The sequence below is a fragment of the Parasteatoda tepidariorum genome, chromosome 8 (genome assembly GCF_043381705.1).
Source record: "Parasteatoda tepidariorum isolate YZ-2023 chromosome 8, CAS_Ptep_4.0, whole genome shotgun sequence".
NCBI lineage: Eukaryota > Metazoa > Arthropoda > Arachnida > Araneae > Theridiidae > Parasteatoda > Parasteatoda tepidariorum.
Genome location: NC_092211.1, coordinates 65,875,802 through 65,898,146, shown reverse-complemented (window position 1 = coordinate 65,898,146; position 22,345 = coordinate 65,875,802). Strand labels below are relative to the sequence as shown.

Sequence of the window (22,345 nt, the reverse complement as noted above, 5' to 3'; positions counted from 1 at the left end):
ATGTATCTGTTGATAAATTTTATAACCATTTGATTCAGCAGTTTCGAGTAATAAGACTCGAAACGTTCGAAGTCATTTTCTAACAACTCTGCACAGTGTGCAAAATGAAAAACGAACCTCCCTAAATAACTTTTGGTCTAATGATCGGACCTTTACATCTTAACTCGACATCTACAGACTCGTTCTTAATGGTTTGAGAGGGTGACCTCAAATATGCCAATTGATTAGTGCAGACGACATTTTAAGTTATGAAATTAGACTCAAAAACGTACTTTCTCTGCATAAACATATCTTTCTTCCAACAGATTCGAATTTCTGACCCCTAATATGTAAGGGGTAGCCGCAATCTGGGAAATATGTTCACCATAATTTGGTCAGGAGGGCGGTTCGCAGTTCTGACCTCTTAATGTTAATTTTATTGTTTGCGTGTTTCCTATATCTCGAGAACTTTTAGTGCGAACTCAAAAATTCTTGCACACAATAATAAAATTTTTTCATTCGTAGATAATTCCATCCAAAATATAACTTTTAGTAAATATTTATTGATTGTTATTATTTTATGTAAAAACGGTCGAAAAAATTTTTAATTTGTAAGGCATACAATTTCTTACATCATTTTATTGTAATTTTACATGGCAAAATACAAAATGTGAGGGATATCGGTCGAATAGTTCCCGAGAAATCAAATTTTAAAAAAGCCATGTTTTTAAATTTCGATTTCTCAAGAACTATTTGTCCGATTTCGCTCAAATTTTGTAACTTGCCCTGTAAAATTGCTGTATTTAATTAACTTCCCATTAATTAATATTCTAACTTACGTGGAGAAACTTAGCTCAACTTAAACACGCCATTTTGCTTGGAAAAGATCGACTGGCGCTGACGCCAAATTACAACAAAAATTATCTCTGGTGCTTCACTACAACACTTTTAGTGTAAAATAGTTTGTTTTTGGAGTAATACTTTTTGGTGTAAAGTGTTAGGACCCACTAAAAGTTTCTACAATGTCACTTCTCAAAGATTAAAATTGTACTTTATTATGAAATCAAGCATGCACAATATAAAATTATTCTGTTAAAATGATGAATTGATTAATGTAAGTCCTATATAACTACTTTTTATACTAGTTTCCTGCTGCAAATCCAGGGTAAGCTTGGTAAGGTGAATGCCGTATTCCAAATGTGATTCTTGGTGTGCTGTATTTGTCGAATTTCACCTGAAATAAAATTAAAACTTTAGTTGGAGTAGAATAAAAGAAGTAAAACACTAGACATCATATTAAGCCTTTTCTCTTGTTGATATATTAATGAAATTTTAAGGTATAGTTTGTCTAAACTAAGAACTCCTCCCGAAACAAAGTCTAAGTCCGTCTGGTGCTATGGAAACAAGAATGGCGCATATTAAGGAGGGCAGCTTCACTCTAGGACTAACACAATAGACTGAATATATTCCCTTTCTCTAGCCGAACCAATCCGAAATCACTCTAAAACAGGGACACCGCACCCCTACTTGAAATAGTCATACCTCGTTGCCATAGTCACCGCCACAGGTCCAGACGAACGCCTGGAGAAGTTCTTATTTTTGACAAACTATATCTGACTAGCGCAAGAACACGATTCTGGGCAAAATTTTCGAAATTGAGTTAATTATAAATTTAGAATTCCTGTACTCTCAACTTTCTAAAAATTCTTTACTTCTGTTTGCATTCCAATCTATAACGGTTTTTGTGCTAGGTAATAACAGTTGATAGACTAATTCAAGTCTTTAAATGCGTTTTTATCTCAAAATCAAATTGTTTCACATTTTACACCACCATAAACACGATATCTCACTATAACTATAATCAAACACTATAAATTAACATTATAATTCAACTAATATAATATAAACTATAATTCAATTTTTTAATTATCTATAAATTGTAAATAAATGTTCAACTGACCAAATGAGAACTGTATGCAGCAGGCCCAGGTGAAGAACTGATTCCAGAAGGCAATGGAAATTTAACACCCATGTAAAATCCTGGACTCTTTGCCATATTAACATTAGTTGATGGTAACATATATGCAGCTGGTCCCGGATTCTAAAATTACAACAATCACAGCAATATTAATGACATTAAGAGTAAAGACATACATAGCAATGACAGTTGAAAAGTTTAGAGAATGAATATTTTAAAAAATACTTGAATGGATTTTTGTATATCTGTTTAAGGCTAATTTACGAAAGTTCTTTCGTTATTTTAAATAACGCTTTTTTAGTGAATTATAAGCTATTCTCATAAGTGTTGTGATTCTATGAGAGTTTTCCCTAACTGCTTGTTTAGATTTTGTTCATCTTTAAACAGCGCCATCTATTGCAACTGTGAATGTGCCTTGAAACGTTAGTAGGAAAAAAAAGCCACAGTCTTAAGAAAATTAAAAACGTTTATGATGTAATTTTTTTGCAATTGAAAAATGCTCTCAAATGCTGCGTAATTTGGACTAAAAGAATAAAATTTTCAAAAAAAAAAGAATTATTTGATTTTAATAAAATACATCTCTATGAAAAAATCCTGCCAAATTTGAAAATTTAAAAAAAAAAAACGTTTTTTGAAAACTTGCAAAATTTTAAAAAATATATATAGATAAATATTCTTTTTAATCTAATACAAATATTTGATCTTGTTTAATTCGCTTGTTTGGATTTCAAATATAGAATTAGCTTTGCTCTTAAACATATATATATATATTTTAATGACGTTTTAACTCTATTTTTTGTCGAAATGTACAAATTCAAAAACGTTATATATAACAGGGGGTCAGATAAATCTTGCGACAAGCTTTGAGAGAAATTAGAGCACATCATCAGGATAAAAATTGCATACAAATCCATGCTTGGAAATGTCATAGTACGTAGCTAGGGACACTTCCCTATTATTATCAGTTCAGGAGCACACGAAAAAACTGTTCATAATGAGGTTGATGCTTTCTTAACTCCCCTTGAAGTTTTTTTTAAAACATTTATGCGACCCCTTGTCTTACATAACATTTTTAACCCCCCTCCTTCTCGCTCCCGTGAAAATGACGGGGTGTGGTTTCGCCCTCTATTTCTCGCTCCCGTGAAATTTCCGAACTGGAGTGTTCAGTAGTAACGCGTCAATGTGAATAAAGCTATTTCATTCCTTTTGCCCCGGAAAACATTCTATTTCTCATTTTGCACACCAGATGGCAGAACCAGGATATTTTTAAGGTAATTGTAGATAGTTAGGTTATTTTAAACAAGATATCAGCACTAATCTATCAGCATCTACTATTAAAAATAGGCACTCTTATGACCGTTTTCTTGAATTGAAATTTTATTGATTTAACCGATCGTTAAGGGGTTGCTAGTAAATTTCTATGAAAAATAAATAAAAAATGCCATTACAAAACCAGCGACTTGGAACCGATTGTAAGTTTGAAATCAACGATAGAAAAGTATATACGATCTTTTAAATAAAAAAAAATCATGCAACACAAAACAAAGCAAAAAAATTGCTCCCCAGTGCCAAATTACCGAGCAATTATTTAATAACTTATAGAACAAAACTAGTTCAATAGAGATCAACGAATATAAATTGATTTTAAGCTAATATTGTTCTAAGATTTATTAAATAAATAAGAATACATAAAAAAACATTAAACTGTAAAAACGGTGGTGTTATATCGCTTCTAACACAATGTTAAACAACACAAAAAAATTGAATCAAGGAACACTTTATTCCGGGTTACAGTTCTGTTTTCTGTTGTGTAAGAAGGATAAATATATTATATTCTTTAAATCTCTGAGAACTGTATTAAATTATTTTATAATGTATAATTTCCAGTCACTTCCATTCAGTTAGGCTAAGTTTGTATTCATCTTAAGATTCTCTCAGTGTTTTTAACGGGTGTTTGATTTACAAACTAATTTTATTTCAAGAATTAGTGTATATATGCATTCTAAATTAATGATTCTTACCATTATATTGCAATACAAAAATAACTTTACTGACTCTAATGTGCATCTAATCTTACTGCAATCATAAATTTCAGTGTTATTAAACAACAAGAATGGTGGCATCTACTTTACAATAAGTGGTGTAAAAGGTCATTGGCTCAATAAAATACTAGATCCAAGAGTTATATATTGCGTTTCACTACAACATTTAGGTGTAAAGTAGATGTCCCCATTTTTGGCGTACACTAAATTTTTTTGCAGTGTACAGTGCACCAAAGAAGTTAACACCCTGAATAACTTTTGATCTAATAGGTTATTCACGTTCTCGGATTCCATCTTAATCGTTCGAGGGGGTGACTTCAAATATGCTACTTAATTAGTGTAGACGATATTTTAAGTCACGAAATCAGATGTAGAAATGCCCTTTCTCTGAATAAACATGCCTTTTTTTCGGTGGATTCGGATTTCTGACTCCCACAATATAGGGTGTAACCACAATTTGGAAAATATGGTCCTCATAGTCAGGTCAGGAGAGCTATTCAAAGTTTGAACCCCTTAATGTTAATTTTACTTTTTTGAGTATATAACCACATCGCGAGAGCTTTTTAAGCAAATTGAAAAATTAACATTAAGTAGTCCAAACTTTGGAGATCTCTCTTGACGAAACTATCGGAGCCCTATTTCCCAGATTGCGGCTACCCCTGATATTTTAGGGGTTAGAAATCCGAATCCGTCGAAAAAATGATATATTTATTCAGAGAAAGTACGTTTTCGTGTCTGATTTCGTAACTTAAAATGCCATCTGAGATTACTAGTTGGCATATTTGCAGTCACATCCTCGAGTCATTAAAATTGAATCCTGGAATGTGAAGATCCAATCATTAGATCAAAAGTTATTCAGGATGGTCCCTTTTTTTGCGCAGCAGTACAATGTAGTTAAAATGTAAATTAGGTGTAAATTAAATGAAATTAAAAACGAAAATTTAGATTAAAAAAATATCCTTATAATTATGTCGAAGAAAGCAAAAACAATCCATTTATCTCCCTCAAGGAAGTATTTCTAAACAAAGAATTAACACGATTTGCGAGTGACATTTCAGGTATTTGAAATGACATTTCAGGTACCTTTGTTCTAAGTTACTATCTAACATAGTAAAATTTCTAAGACATCTTAAAAAAGAAAACAACTAAGCCTTTCTAATGAATGAAAATAAAACTACGGAGCACGATAAATTAGAATGTGTTACTTAAGTTTGGCTCTCCTGATATCTAACGTGTTTGAAAAAAAAAATATGAAATACATTTGAATCAGCGCATTACACAGTCACAAAATTAATCACATTCAGCATAAATTTAAATATATATATATATATATGCATATTTATATATATATATATATATATATATATATGAAGCACAACGGACAAAAATTACTCACCCTTCAANTATATATATATATATATATATCGAAACATTGTATACAATGGTGTACCATATAAAATAAATCTATACCTGCATAATAGAGTATTAAAAATATCATCAAACCGTTAAAAAACCTATAACAAGTAAACGGGGGGAAATTTATATCAATGTGGCGGTTATAATTATATTTGTAATGTACACACCATGTAAAAAAAGACGTTAAAACGTTTGAGTTAAATTCTAAAATCTAGAATTGGGAAACTGCAACTCGAGAAGATGAAGTTAGCTGATATCAACTGGCTGTGTGTTAACAAGACGGCGTGTTAACGTTACAGTTATTAGGTTTGGTTGATTATAATAACGAATAAATTTTTGGATCAGAATTAATAGGATACCTTCAGGTGACGTTATGCGTAGGTGTCAAACCTGATTGGTTGCTAAATCGTTGCATAAACAAATGCCACGATTCAGCAACCAAACAGGATCGATATCCACGCATGACGTCGCTTGCAAGTACATGATTGCCAGTATCTTTAGAAAACAAACAGAGGAGAAAAAACCACGAAATATATTAAAATCATAAGTTGTTGTTTTTTTTTTTTTTAATTTACTTGATCTAGTTTGGCATCAGGTGTTCTTTCTGCTTTTCCCATTGAATATGCTGGGCCTGTGACGTAGGGAGATTTTCCAAAACCAATTGACGATGGAAGCATATAAGCATTTGGAGCTGGAAAAATAAACAAAAAATGTAGTCAACCTAACGATATTTATTCTACTGCAATATATAATCCATTTTTGGGCGGAAAAAAATTATGTTAAATTTGAAAAATTAAAAGTGATCATATAGAAGAATATAGATTTACGCTCAGAGAAAAAAATGTGGTCAAAATTTTCTAAATAAGGTAAAATTTGCAATCATGGCTCTATGAGAACACTGAAAAGCTCAGTAATTTTTATCGCAGCACTTTGGTAATGAGTTTAGTAATATTAACAATAAAATATGGTATTATAAAGTGTGATAAAATTTGGTAAATGTGATAAAATGTATGCATTTTATCATGATACCTTAAAGCATGGCATAAAAGACATTAATTCGGTTAAATTTAGTTTTCAGATTTGTATTTTTTATTTTATGTGTGGTAATAAGAACTGTAATTTCGAAAACCAGGATTTCCTGAAAACCGCTACTATATGAATGGAAAAATTACCAAATGAATGGATTAAATACCGCATATTTTGACTTTATTAATCAGAATTACGGTGGGTTATTGTACCAGAAATGCCATTATACACAGTACGGTAACTTTGTCAGATTTTTTTGCTCCGGACGAAATTAGAAATAAATTTATGCATTCTCATATCAAGATTTTGTTTTTCATTGTACGATCAGTTTTCTGACACTCTTACTATTATCACCAAACTAAAATGAGCCTTTAAATTTTTCTCACAAAAATTTCTCAAGAAAAATACTTTATTGTTTGTTTTAGTAAACAATTAATGCCAAAATAGTTTTTTTTTATTAATTTGCATTCCATTGTTTTTCCTTTCCAGTTTCATATACTGCTTGGCGAAATGGTGTAATTTGCTGCAGTTTTTATTTTATTTTATAACCGTCGTTGAACAGCCGACCCAATTTTATGGGTTTGCGTCTACTAATGTTCAACTCCGTAGCCTTGTGATTTTGAACCCAATCCTGAAGACAAGGGAACTCCTGGATCGAGTATGGAGAAATTTGCCTTCGTGGAGGACTTTTTGAATGAGCTAACCTACATTTGCGTTGCATGGAGAGGAAGATTACGAGAACCTCCCACTGTTAGCCTGGCGGCAAGGGGACTCCAGACCATGATCCATCTACAAATGAGGATATTTCACGGTAGCACTGAGGTCGGTGCATGCCGGATGCGGAATTCGTATCGACTGGGTTCGAACCCGTTTCGGCGCATTGGAAGGTGAACGCTCTATCCCCTGAGCCATCGCGGCTTTTGCTACAGTTTCTATAAAAGGGAAATTTTTTAGATCAAAATGTTCTGCATTGTTTCCAAACCCAAGCTTCTGAAATCCCTCCAAGATAATAGTACAGAGCCACGGTTGATCAGGAGATAGAGCTAGAGGGTTCGCTGTTCAATAAGGCCAATCAGGTTCAAATACCAGCGGTCTCTGGCTAATACGAATTCTACTCCCGGCTCGCACCGACCACGGTGCTGACGTAAGAATATCCTTCTATCTATGCTGGTAATTGTATGATAGGTTAGAATCCTTTTGCCATCGGGCTAACCAAGGGAGGTTTTGTGAAATTGAATCATATAAGGAATGGTGGCTGTCGATATTTACGGAGAAAAAAAAATTTAACACTGTTCGGATCGGAATAGTTTTAATTCTGAAACTTCGTTAGAGATAGAACAAGACGAACGAACGATAATATGAACGATGATATCTGTTACAATTAGGAATGGCTTGATTTTTGCTTTCAAAACTTTTTTTTAAAGTTAATAAAAATTGGACAGCCACGGTAGCTCAGGGGACAGAGCATACGCCTCTCAATGATGTGAGCCAAGCTTGAATCCCAGCCCGAATTTTGCTCCAGACTCGCACAAAACACTGAGCTGACGTAAAATATTCTTGAGTGTTTGGCAGATCGCGGGTTAGAATCTTCTTGCCGATTGGTTAATTGTGAGAGGTTTTCGTGGTTTTCCTCTCCATATAATGCAAATACGGGTTAGTTCCATCGTTAAAAGTCCTCCATGAAGACTAGTTAGTCCCAATGCTTGATCCAGGAGTTCCCTTGTCTTCTGGATTGGGCTCAAAATTACAAGGCTACGGACTTGAACATAGATAGTGGTAAACCCATAAAATTGGGTCGGCTGTTTCACGGCGGTTATTAAGTAAAATAAAATAAAGATAATAGTGCAATCACAAAAGACATCAAATTGCCTATATGGAAATCAGGGAGCTTATGACCCATAAGGAAATATTGACCCATTTGATAATATGGCTTACCATTATATTAGGGGGACTGGAAAGTAATGTCGTTTCGACGCATTTGATATTTGTTATCGAGATTTTATTTTTAATCAATAATGTATTCACCCTCGTTATCAACAACCTTTTAATTCCGGATCAAAAATGAATATAAATGGATCAGGGGAAAAATAAATTGGCTTTTAAGATTAACGAATATGTAATGCACCGAAACTACTTTACTTTCCGGTCCCTCTAATATTGCCTTTAAAACCAAAATATATAAACATTCAAATTCTATTCCAGGAAATTAAATATAGATTTACTCTCATCTTATCAGCCTACCCAACCTCTGCAGGACAATATACTACAAAAGTATAGTTTATTAAAATGAAAAATAAGAGCGATAGCATGATAGATAACAGAAAAGAAATGTTGAAACATTAGTTAAACCAATAATGCCTTAAACTTACATAAAAGAATTAAGGTGTAGATGTAAGAAGTTAAAACCCATAACCACGATATAATAGTTGAGTGCACATATTGATTTTCAAACTTAAAATGGAACCCGCATGCAAATTACATAACAATAAATTTAAGATTTATCTTCAGTGGATTGTATTATTTAAAATTTAAAGTAAATACTAAATTTCTTTTAACTTCATGTTATATCTGAGAACACTCTAACATTTATTTTAGTTAATCAGGCTGGGATGAGGGCTATATAACTAGTACAAATAAGCTACGTGATATTTAACCTTTTCCGGGGGGCTGTGACAGCAGTTGTCACATCTGATCTTGGGATCCTGTGGTGGGCATGTGACACTTTCAGCGAAAGAATAGGGGAAAAAATCTCCTCCTCAGTTAAGAGACAGGNTCAAATACGGGCTTGGGGAAATGCTATAATTTGCTACAGTTTTTATAAAAGGGACATTTTTTTGATCAAACTGTTCTGTATTGTTTCCAAACACAAACTTCCCACAAGATCCGCGATATGGAGCAGCAGTTCATCAGGAGATAGAGCGTTCGCTGTCCAATGAGGTCACTCAGTTTCAAATCCCAGCTGTGTCTGACTAATACAAATTCTGCTCCGGCTCACACCGACCGCAGTGCTGACGAAAGAATATCCTCCTATCTATCCTGGTAAATGGATTATTATGGGTTAGAACCCCTTCGCCGTCGAGTTAACCATGGGAGGTTTTGCGAAATTCAATCATATAAGGAACGGTGGCTACCGATTTTCGCGGTGAAAAAAAATTCTTTAACCTTATACGGAATAGTTTTAATTCTGAAATTTTGTTAGAGATTGTACAAGAGGAACGAACGATGGGAAGAATGATTAATATGACATATGAATATATGAGTAGTATTATAATTTATTTGTTATCAAGAAAAGAAAAGTTTTAGCGAGAATCAGACAGTTACAGGCGTAATGAATAGTGTTATATCTATTACAATTAGGAACGGCTTGATTTTTGTCTTCAAAACTTTTTTTAAAGTTATAAAAGTGTGTAAAAGTTAATAAAGATTGGCGAGCCACGATGGCTCAGGGGATAGAGCGTTCGCCTTCCAATGAATCCTAGCAATTCGAATCCTAGCAATGGCTGGTAGATACGAATCCGCATCCGGCTTGCAGCGATACAGTGCTGGCGTAAAATATCCTCAGTGGTAAACGGATCATGGGTTAGAGTCCTTTTGCCGTCAGGCTAACCGTTGGTGGTTCTCGTGGTCTTCCTCTCCGTGTAACGCAATTTCAGGTTATTTCCATCAAAAAGTCCTCCCCGAAGACAAATTTCTCTCAATACTTGATCTTTTAGTTCCTTTGTTTTCTGGATTAGGTTAAAAATTACAAGGCTACGGAGTTGAACCTAGATAGTCGTAAACTCAAAATTGAGTTAGCTGTTCAACGACAGTTATAAAGTTTTAAAAAAAAAGATAATAGTGCAATCACAGAAACATCTAATTGTCTATATGGAAATAGGGGAGCTTATCACCCATAAGGAGACATGTTCTATTTGAAAATATGACTTACCATTGTATTACCTTTAAAACCTAAATATATAAACATTAAAAAAAACAATCCTGGAAATTAAAAATTAAAGATAGATTTACTCTCAGCTTATCAGCCTACAAAATCTCTTCAGGACAATATACTGCAAAAGTTGTCTTTATTGAAATAAAAAGTAAGAGCTATAACATAATAGATCACAGAAAAGATAAAACATTAGTTAAACCAATAATGCCTTAAACTTACATAAAAAAATTAAGGTGCAGATGTAATAAGATAAAACCCATAACCACGATATAATAGTTGAGTGTGCATATTGATTCAAACTTAAAATGGAACCCGCATGCAAATTATTTAACAAAAAAATTAAGATTTATCTTCAGTAGATTGTATTATTTAAAATTTAAAGTAAATACTAAATTTCTTCTAACTTTATGTTATGTATGAGAACTCTCTAACATTTATTTGAGTTAATCAGGCTGGGATGAGGGTTATATAATTAGTACAAATAAACTACGTAATATTCAAGACAGATTTATTGAATTCTTACTAAATAAAAATGAACAAATTATCCAAAAGCACTATTAGTTACTCAACATATTACCAATCTGTAATTTTTTTTTTACAAACTATGTCAACATCTTTTCACCTATCTCTGCATCAACTATGTCTACATGTCGAACGTCAGATCACTAAACAATGTATGTCAAACTATGTCCACATCTTTTGTAGGAAAATATACTCTGCAGCAAGTTAAGAAAAAACCATTATCCCTATGGAGAGAGCCTGTTTTCATTTAAGTGTACGCCAAATCAATGCCAAGCTCCCAGCTCGAACGTATACTAACATCGCCAACTCTTGAAACGACGTGCACAGCCTTCTTTTTGCTCGCTTTCTTAAATCATGTGAAATGAGCACAACAAAACTAATTGAATAATCAATTAACAAATAATAAAAATTGTCAATTTATAAATGTAAAAATCACAACAAATATACGTCTTTCTATTCGCATTTTTTAAAAAATGATGAACGAATAATAAATATTGTTTTTTTGGAGACTATTTCTTCTATAGAACAAAAGTAAAAATTCCTTATCTCGCATTTGATTTGCTAAGGGCATGTGAGCATAAGAAGCGCCATTTGTTTCTTTTCTAGAACGTATGTTCTTATTTATCGAAATATGTCGCCAAGTCTAGGATTCCAATACGACTTCGAAACTTCAACCATTTTTTAATAATTCTGTGATATGTATCGTAAAAGATAACACGAATTAAATTTATGTCAGACGTGTTTAACTTAAAAGTTTCTTTTCTGATTTGAAAGCAGATTTGTATAATCTGATAAGGAAATAAAACAGAACTATACGCAGTCGATGGATGATTACTTATATCCTATTCAGCAATAGTCTTTTCTTAACCAGAGTGTAGAAGACTTAGCAAATTTACTTCATACCTATGCCTAACAAGAACATTGTTTTCCGTAATTATGGTCTAAATGCTTTAGTTTACTACCTGCTGAAAATCAAAATACAAATAACTTAAATGTCTTTTTAAAAAAATTCTAAAAATTGTACTTTTCTTCACTTAACGAAGATATTTCGTCACAGAAATTCTCTATAACCTTTATCTTTTTTATATAAATCTTTTTTTAGTTATATTTTGAGAAATTTTTGATTGATTTGACTTGTTTTAAACCAAACATCCTGCTCTTACTTACCATTCTTCAAACTTTGAATTTTATAATTATGTTTCAATATTTTTTTGTATACGTTTCCCTTCACGTGTATGTTTTTTATTTATTTTTCTAATTATTATTTATTAAAATATATAAATTCATTTCTGTAGTCACACTGACATGGACCTAATGATTCAAAAATAACTCATTCAATTTAGTTCTTCTTGTGTCCATTTGTTTCCTGTATTTTGTATTGTATTGAATTAATAAATGTGTTTCATTCATTCATACTCTGTGTTAAGTTCATTCAACTGGGGCCTAGGTAAAGTTGTTGTTAGGGTTATTAAGTTTGTACCAACAATCATTCTAAANTGCTCTTACTTACCATTCTTCAAACTTTGAATTTTATAATTATGTCTCAATATTTTTTTGTATACGTTTCCCTTCACGTGTATGTTTTTTATTTATTTTTCTTATTATTATTTATTAAAATATATAAATTCATTTCTGTAGTCACACTGACATGGACCTAATGATTCAAAAATAACTCATTCAATTTAGTTCTTCTTGTGTCTATTTGTTTCCTGTATTTTGATTTTTGTATCTGTTTCCTGTTTCCTGTATTGAATTAATAAATGTGTTTCATTCATTCAACTGGGGCCTAGGTAAAGTTGTTGTTAGGGTTATTAAGTTTGTACCAACAATCATTCTAAACTGTCAATAATAACAATCATGTTTGAAGCCTAGTGAGACATTTGAAAACTCAAATGTTGCAGTTATTAACAAACGAACAATTATTCTTAACTGTCAATAATAACACACAAGTTTGGAGCCTAGAGAGGCACTCACAAAATCAAATGTTGCAGCTATTAACAAATCAACAATCATTCTAAACTCTTAGCAATTGCACACAAGTTTGAAGCCTAGTGAGACATTTGCAAAATCAAATGCTGCTGCTATTAACCAATCAAAAGTACATTACCTGGAACAAACGGTATTTTCATTTTTCCTCGCTCTGATTGGCGCATGGTGTAAGCTGGTGATGCTGGAAAAACAAGTTTATCACCAGCATCTCGATTATAAGCTGCTGGACCGGGCGATCGATCGTCTACTTTATCATCAAATCTCTTTGCTGTCCCGATCTTCGGAGCCAAATTGCTGTCCTTCCCTTGATTAGTCACTTTGCAAATAGCGTTGATATCGTAGGCTCCTGGTCCCGGTCCAAAAGTTGTGTCTCTCCACTTCAACCTATCATAAAGCATATTAGTGTTACGATTTTAATTGACACCTCCTAAAAGAGAGAAAGGCTTACGCACGGATCAATTTAGTAAGCCGACGTAACGAACATAAACTGCGCAGTGGAGGTTGTAATAATAAGAAAAATTTCACCACGTTCGGACTACTAAGCTACGCAATGGAGGAAAATACAAAAGATGGCATTAAGTTTGGATTACTAAGGGATCGTATTTGAAGTTAATGGTAACCCGTGCAGAGGCCTTCTCTCTTCTGAGATGTATTACTTTAACTATCTGCCAAACACTTGTATCTTAGTGTTCCATTGCGTAAATCACAGTAGGAACAATGATACTTAATAGTTTCAACAATGCTTTCATTTTAATCATAAAGTTTGAAATCAGCTTCATGCAGGGCAGCTATTTTCAAACATTTTATTTGGTTGTTTCGAAAATTAATTTTATTTTAAGACTTGCTAGCGAAAAAGTTTCATTTATTCTGAGTAGTGATTTTTGTTCGGTGCCTTTTTAAGTATGGAAAGTAAAAAGCTGCACTTTAGGCTTATTTTACTTTTATACTATCATTAAGGTAAAAATAATGTTCAAGGAAGTACACCAAACCCAATTTGGTTTGCGATATTTCGATCCGGCAATTTTGATGTTGCAATCCACCACGTTCTGGAAGGCCAATTGAAATTGATGAAGACACAATAAAGGCATTATTTATGCAAATTAGTAAATAACAACTCGTGAGATTCCTAAAAGAATAAATTTATCGAATTTGACAATTCATGATCATTTGAAGCGCTTAAATTTAACATCAAATCACGACACATGGGTTTCTCAATGCTCTTACGATAAACAATTTGTGTCATCTTATTAACATATGGGATTTGCTTCTCAAACGTAAAGAAAATTGTCCATTTTTGAAGGGCATCACCACTGACCACGAAAAACAGGTTGTCTACAACAATCCAGTCTTTTAAAAAAAAAAAATTTGGACGGTAAAACTTTTCTATCGAAGGAAGAAGCCTGAAATCACCTAAATCTTTTTTTTTTTTTTTAAACAAGAAACAAATACTTTAAGAGCGTGAACTCACTCCACTACCAGAAGATAAGATGACAAAAGTCATTGGACCAGAATGGGCAATATATAGTTCAATAAAATATTTATTCACTATAAGAAAAAAAACATCGAAACACAAAACAAAAGGGAGATACTTCCGTATCGTGATCTGTTGAGGCCAACTACAATCGCCAAGATGCCAAATAGATTTTAAACTCGCAAATTTTTTTTAGAAAAACATGTAGATGTTTGCCCGGAAGTGGCTACAAGTTATACCTTACGAGTTGGTCCCTTTGTGGGATGTTTTTTTTTTCTTTTTTTTTTTTTAGTTTCTTGCCNCTGCCCTGAAGTTTCCAAGACTTGGCGATTATTCTGCCACAGATCACGATACGGAAATCTCCCCAAAAAAGCTTCATTCAGGTATTCAGGTTACAAAATAAACGATTTTGAAGTTCTTGAGGAAAAAAACAAGACTCGTGATTATTTTTCAATATTTCTCTTTGTCCAAAAAACGGTACTTTTTCATTGTCTGAGTACCAGATCAATGCTCCCTTGCGTATGTTCTCCGCAAGTTCTGTTCAGAACTGCTATGTGATTAGCCATGGTTGTGAGATGTGTGGGAAACTTAATATTATTCTGTAGCAACAGGTTATAATTGCGTTGAACATACACACCGGAACGTGTAGTATGGTGTACGGCAAGCTATTGTGCAAAATCTCTCTTATAATATTTCAACACTTTTAATCAATTTATTAACAGAAGTAGCATATGCGTAACTTCTATGTAATTTTCAATTCAAATTTCGCTTAACAAAGTTGTATTTTTCTCTCATTAAAAGTAAATCATTAATTTAAAATTCTCATACATACCTCTGACCCATTTTATAGCTGGGAGCTCTAGTTTTACTTGGATCATGCCCTTCACTTCCTACATTGAAAATAAATAGCATCAATTATAGATTATAGGAATTATTTTAAGTATGGCAATTTTTTAATATTTTTAAAGATTACTTTATACTATTAGTACTTTTATACTTACAATTAATACTTTGCAATTACAATTAGTACTTTTATACTTAACTTTGATAAACCGCTAGGGTAGTTAACTTTCATAAACAGCTAGGATTGTCTAGTTGGTAGGGTGTTGGGCCCATGTCCGAAATGTCGTGTGTTCGAATCATGTCTACCGAAGTCTCCCGTCTATCTTTTTTTTATATATACTAAGTTCAAACAGAAAAATTTTTGACAAGTTTTTATCCTAAAAAACAAGGATTTAAACAACGTTCTTTTTTCTTTTATTAATTGAATCAATTTTTTTTTTGCTATTAACGAACAGCTATTGTAAAAATTTTCGATGCTCTATCGATAAAAACTAATTGGTTTTGAGCAAAATATTTGCTGGGGGTATTTTGGACATCGTCAAAATTTCCAAGCTTTTCGAAACGATTTCTTTTAGCGATAGGAATAATTGGAAATCCGATGGCACAACATCGGATGTGTAAGACGGGTGCGGTGATACCTCCCACCATAAGAAATTAAATTTTATACAGGGTAGGCATACCTGGTCGATAAGATGTCAGGTGGATCAAAATTACCGAATTTCAACTTATAAAACGAACTTTGGCAATGTCCAATGCACTTGGATAAACATACACAAAGTTAGAAACTGTAACTGCTTACCCCAACAATACGAACAAANGTACTAGACCAATCAGCTTTTTGTCAAATTTCTTCAAAGGCATTTTTATAATTTTATGAAATAGTATTGCAATTGAAAGTCTAATAGCAGAGCTTTAGATCAGTATGCTATACATGTAAAAAGGTTTTAAAACTTTAGTGGTAAATGACTGCAAAAGTGATTCCTATACTTTTTGTTACCCTGTAGAAACTGCAACTGCTTACTCTAACAATACGAACATATCAAATAGGTAGTATAACACTGAACCGAGGAATCAGCAAAATCTAAATTAATCTAAATTAGATAAATAAAATAATACATGGAAAAATTATGCTTACATGAATTTAAATACCATAAGAAAAATTACAACTAACCTATTGTGGATGGTAAATTAACAATTGCTGGCCCTGGGCTGCCTGACATCGCTCCAATCGGACGTAAAGGCTTCGTTGGTCTCCACTCCCCTTGATACACATAATAACTCAGATAATCTTGATTTGAGGGCTGTCACGAAATAAGGAAAAATCAAAGGGGGAATTTAAAAATAGTAATAAAATTTTTTAAAAAATTTAAAAATGTATAAAAAAAGAGACATTAATTAGATTTTTGTTCCATCTAATACTAATAAGTCAATGGGGTACTCTCACCTCGACAAGAAAACAGCTGATGCTACAACCACCTAACCGGTAATCGCAGTGCCAGCCGGTTGCTTATAAAAAAAGGTGGCAGAATAACGTTACAGGCGTTAAATGATGTAAGTGGAATCTGTAGGGGTCACAAAGTCTTCCAAGTTTCCATACCTCTGAGGGTACTGATCTAGAAGTTCCCTTGTCTTCTGAATTGGATTCATAATTGCAAGGCAACTGAATTGAACATTGGTAATCTTAAACTTAAATTTGGGTCAACTATTCAACGATGGTTATAAAATAAAATGAAATAAAAAGTTTTCCCGTTAGTAGCCGGAAAACTTAGGTCATTGAAATTTAAATCTTCATCGGGTACGGAGCCCTAGTTGAAATGTAAACATTGTAACTTGTTGGAAAGTGGTCAAAATTACTGTTGGCGATAAATTCTACCTGTAGTGGATAAAAAAAAAACTCTAAAAACTTGTATTGTATTCAGACATAGAGCTCCAGTTGAAATTTGAGAACTCTAGCTAGACGGAAAGTGGCAGAAATTTTAATTACAAGATTCTACTCTCTCTCTGACAAGAAAATGAATTTGGTAAAGCGTGGTTATAAAAAGTGGCTTGAGAACGAATAAAATGCATGTTCCTAAAACATTGCCTTCGGAGGCTGCTTTCTAGAATCTTTGCAAAGATTGTTATCCTTTATAACTTCATCATCATTGGCACGACAGTCTGTGGTGGGCCTTGGCCTACACCAGAACATTTCTCCTGTGCAGTTTTGTCACCAGAACTTGCCAGTTCAATACTCTGGTCATTTTGAAATTCACGTCCAGCCATTGAAGTTTGGACTTCTTTTAGCTCTTTTACCAATTCGTTCGTTTTAAAATCTTGTGTTGGGTTAGTTGTATGATGTAAAAAAAAACCAGTGAATCTCATTCTGTTTTAATTAAATCAAATTTTGTTAAATAAATATTTATATGTAAAATACATAAAAAGGGAACACAATCCTGATTCGCCCTCCTCGGTCACAGTTCTTCTATTGGCTTTTCTTGCCCTGTTTTTATTCTTCTTCTTTTTTCTCTCTCGGCGACAGTGGTTTTTCTAGTTCTGTTTCTCATCTTCATTTTTCGTCTTTGCGTTTTATATTTCAAATCACTTTTGTTTCTTCTCATACGAGTCTAGTCGTGAAAATGAGCGTCCATTTTTGAAACGCTTGCAACATGTCGACTGTGACTTGTTAGTCACATATTTTTGAAGCGAATTAAGTTTTTAATCAGGTAATAACTTACTACTTCAGTATCTTGGGATTATTTATTTAACACTGAAGATAGTTTTATCTATTTTTATGCGTAAAAATTATTTTAAAAAAAAAAAAGAGGTGAATTGACATAGTTAATAAGACAGAATTTTCAAAATCAATTTTAATTGTCCACGTTAAGGATGTTCGTCTTTTCTTTACGCTGTTAAATATTAATTCAAAGACTTCAACTATGACTGAGAGTTATTTTACGATAAAAATTTTAAAAATATTTATTGTAAGCTCTCTGACAACGCAGGTTCGAATCCCAGCATTTGACATTCACGTTCACTTGCGAATATTCTGTGCAAAGCAAATAAAACGATTTCGGTCCTCTTTAGGACAGGCGCACGCAACCAAAAGGATGCCAAGAACTTTATAAACTATAATTCCAAATCTTTCTATTACGTATTGCTTATATGAATTATTCCTACTGGCCCATTTTTATCGGAGCAGTCATGAGAAATTTCTACGTGTAATGTTTGTTGTCAACGTATTATTTCTCAGGAGCTTTTCAACCGATTTCTTACTTTAAAGATTTTGTTATTGAAAATTACATAGCAAGATTTGGACAGGAATGTTATTTGGATACAGATATAAATGAGCCTATAGTTACTCATCCATAAACAGATGGAGTATCTCTCAAACAGAGCATGTCTAATGAGAGGAAAGTTTATCAGAGTTGACTGCTTATCAGTAAATTATTTTGATCAGTAAAAGAATTTTTTTTTTCTGATTTAAAAATTGTTGAAAAAACTTTTCCGTATTCAGGCATTTATAATTTTTAAACCTTAAATATTAGGTTTTTAGTCTAAATTTAAGATGTTTAGGGAATTAACCATATTCACTATCAAATAAATATTCAAAATATTATTAATCCTATGTTGAGCTAACGACAAAAGCCTTGACGAAAATTTAACTAATTGAAACATTACGGCACATTTACAGCTAACGTTTCTGTGTTATTCAATTGGCGAAATCTGCATCTTTGGAATACCAGAAAGTATGAACCTATACTGCCAAAGGAACTAGATTTACACTTATGAAAGAAAAACATCATATACCAGAGGATACTGTTCAATCTCACTAGCCAAAGACATCGGTTTTTCAGATGTTTCCTCCTCTTCTTTGTGAAATACAAATTTTACCTTTCCCTGCGCTTCCGTTTCAGATGCTTCTTTCCTTCCTGTTAGATGCTTCTTGCTAGCCAAAGTCATCTTTTTATCTTTTTCAAGTTTCGTTTCCTGTTCTCCCTTCTGATATACAAATTTTACCTTTTCCTTTTGGTCCATTCCGGAGCTTTCAGGTGCTTCTTTCTTTCCTGTTTTACCAGCAGAAGTCATCTTTTTATCTTTTTCAGATATCGTTTCCTGCTCTTCCTTCTCAAATACGAATTTTACCTTTTCCTTTTGGTCCATTTTAAAACTTAATTTAGAATTAAATTATATAAAAAAATTTTTGATTGATATCTAACACATAATCTGTTACTAGAGAATTTTGATTTGATGTTTTGTTTTTTCACGAGTTGAATTTGAATCAAATAAGATACGTAATTTTATAATTATACCTCATATTTTTTCTAGAAATTACATTATAGCTTGCATGTTAAATTATACTAACGCTTGAAACCAGCACAGCATTTTAAGAGATAATTTTCATGACGTATGGGGCAACGATCACCGAAACTGGGCTTCTTTTATTTATAGGTGCCCTTTTGAAACCTGGCATGAAAAATCTATTGTAATTTAATGGCTATTATCAACAAACGACTGAAATGATTGCATGTCTATGAATCTTGCCCATATCTTTCTGTCTATACTGATGTCCATTAACGACTAGAGTTGTGGTTTTCTATTATCTGAGAATAGGGTACCGGCGAATTACGTATTGTGGGTAGCTAGATCTTGATTGATTGTTGAAACATGACATTTGTTTACGTTAGCAGCTGCTCTTTCCATTCAAGTAAGCCAAGCCCGTCAAGTAATAATTATCTTAAATAACACATACTATATTCTTTCACAAAGATTTCAATTATTTCACCATATATTTCGTACACGCTTACAATAAAATACATAAACAAATTATAAATCTAAGTTAAGTAAAAGACGTAGACAAGAAAGAATTATAATTTAACAAATTCGATGTGCGATCAATTAACTTCTCGTTAACTAATAACATTCTAACTTAGGATGAGAAACTTAGTTCGACTTAAACACGCCATCTAGTTTATAAGCGATTAGCTGAGGTCATAGGTCACGTGTCTGTGTATCAGTGACCATCTTCTTCTCGAGTTGCACGTACCCAATTCAAAGTCCTACAGGAGAATGGAGTCAGTCTGATTGCACTTGGTTTTTTATGCAGATCCCTTGGCATCTTCAGAAAAAAGATTTTAGGATATGCTTTCCTGAACTCTCAGAAAAAAAGATAAATGTGTATTTTGAAAAAGTTCTTCACGATGTTCTTCAAGTAATCCTCGAAGTAAACATACGTCTGTCGAGAAATAATCAGTGTAAGTTTTAACCATAAATGGCGGAAAGAGCTGTTAAGGCATTGTTTCTGTTTGTGTTTTAAATTACCTTGACGAGACAGGTTTCTAAATTACTTAACAATAAAAAAGACGTAAAGGAATAGATAGTGAGTTGAAAATACCTTAGCAAGAGCGACTTCGTGCATCCAAGAATTAGCGAAGAAAAAACAATTACATACATACTATTAAGCAAAAAGTGAAAACAATATTTAAATTATATGTTTTCTAATAATTGCAGTATTTATATTTTGCTCAAGCAATTAGTTTATTGATTTAAAAAAAATAATTTTGAAACATTTAAAGAAACAACTTCTCTATTGTTCCGCATGAGAAAGTAAAAAATAAAGCACTTGGAGTAACTTAATTAATAGTATCAGTTATTTTTCCAGATATAATCTCCATTTAATGCAAAGTTTATCTCAAAATTTGTTGGTAAAGTTTTTAAGAACAGCAAATGAAAAGTCAGTGGTTTATTCATTGCTATTCTTGTTATTCGAAAATTGCCGATTTTTTGTCTGATTTTAGTTCAGAACTTATTACCCATTAGCAAAATGGGTGTTGTTTTGGGTTTGATGGGGTACGCACCATATTTGGACGTTATCACACTTTTCAACTACGTTCAAGAGTAAAAGTAAACAGCTCGCATGCGCCGTCATTGCATGCGTTGCTATAGCGACAGCTGCTGTTTGATGATTTATTTAGAATTCTTTTTTTTCACTTTTAATTTTGTTATGCATTAAGTTGAATTTATTTCTGATTACCAGAGATATCCCTTTAATACTTCTTCAGTTGTGAATAAAAGAGAATTTCATCATTTGAATGAAATATTTGCTTTTATTGTTTTAGTTAAGAATCAGAAATTCTAACCAACAGTTCAAGCTGAATCGTTTCCAATAATAATTCAGGTGAATATCCCAAAAAAAAGAGTGTCAAAAAAATTAGACAACAACCATTTTGCCAATGGGTAACCTGTGATCACCTTTCGGCGATCACAATTTTTTATTTTTCTTATTTTAACAAATATTTCAATTCACAATTATTTCAATTCTCCTTATTTCAATTACCGTTAATTTTAAATTATTTATTTCTATAGAGATGCCCAAGTCAGAGGCTGAATTAAATCAGCGTTCCAATATCATTCAATCAACATTCGTATTCCTTTCCCAATAGAATCGTATCCCAATTGGTTGCATTTGTAACTGATTGATCATTGATGGATTTTCAGTGGACAGGTAAGTGAAATGACGTCAGCTTAGACATCTCTATAGAAACATATTTTAAAAGCTCAATGGGATACCTGCAAGTGACATTGTGTGGGTATCTCGATCCTGATTAGTTGTTAAAAAGTGGTATTTGTTTACGTTAGCAACTGTTCTTTCCATTCTAATTCGAGTAAGCCAAGCCCACCGAGTGTTAATTCCCTTAAATGACACATTTTATATTCTTTCACAAAGATTTCAATTCTCACTACATATTTCTTGCTTAACACAAAGACAGGCACGAAGCAATGTGGAATATTAACTAATTATGCATCGAAGTTGCCAGGTACACAAAATAAAAATATACCACGGTTACAATAAAATACATAAACAAATAATAAAAGACGTAGAAGAGAATGAATTTTATTTCAACACATTTGATGTGCAGCACTGTATTTAATTAACATTCTAACAAGTGTTGAGAAACTTAGCTCAACTTTAACACACCATTTTGCTTATAAACGATCAGCTGGAGCTGACATCATAGGTCACATGCGTAGGTATCAGTGATCTTCTTCTTCTTGAAGTGCAAGTACTTAATTGGCTACTTGCAACTCGAGAAGTGAAATGATTATGTCTAACCATGATATTTAAATCAGATCACAGAAGAGTTTGGGGAAAGGCCACTTTGGGTTTGAAA

General features: G+C 32.7%; 1 protein-coding gene across 1 annotated transcript; it reads right to left on the bottom strand.

Moving 5' to 3' along the window:
- Window positions 1-1,010: 1,010 nt before the first annotated feature.
- On the bottom strand, window positions 1,011-19,436 carry LOC107437059 (ciliary microtubule associated protein 1A). The gene is made up of 7 exons (XM_043043438.2): window positions 18,984-19,436; window positions 16,369-16,498; window positions 15,187-15,244; window positions 13,002-13,267; window positions 5,991-6,106; window positions 1,940-2,080; window positions 1,011-1,213 (listed from the first exon to the last, which is right to left on the bottom strand). The coding sequence occupies exons 1-7, from the start codon at window positions 19,335-19,337 to the stop codon at window positions 1,121-1,123; spliced, it is 1,158 nt and encodes a 385-aa protein (XP_042899372.1). The 5' UTR covers window positions 19,338-19,436; the 3' UTR covers window positions 1,011-1,120.
- Window positions 19,437-22,345: the final 2,909 nt, after the last annotated feature.

Coding starts and splice junctions, on each gene's coding strand:
- LOC107437059 (XM_043043438.2), bottom strand. CDS start 19,337: ATGGACCAAAAGGAAAAGGTAAAATTCGTATTTGAGAAGGAAGAGCAG. Junction 13,268..15,186: donor AGCTATAAAATGGGTCAGAG/GTATGTATGAGA, acceptor GCTTTATGATAG/GTTGAAGTGGAGAGACACAA. Junction 2,081..5,990: donor CTGATGCCAAACTAGATCAA/GTAAATTAAAAA, acceptor TTGTAATTTTAG/AATCCGGGACCAGCTGCATA.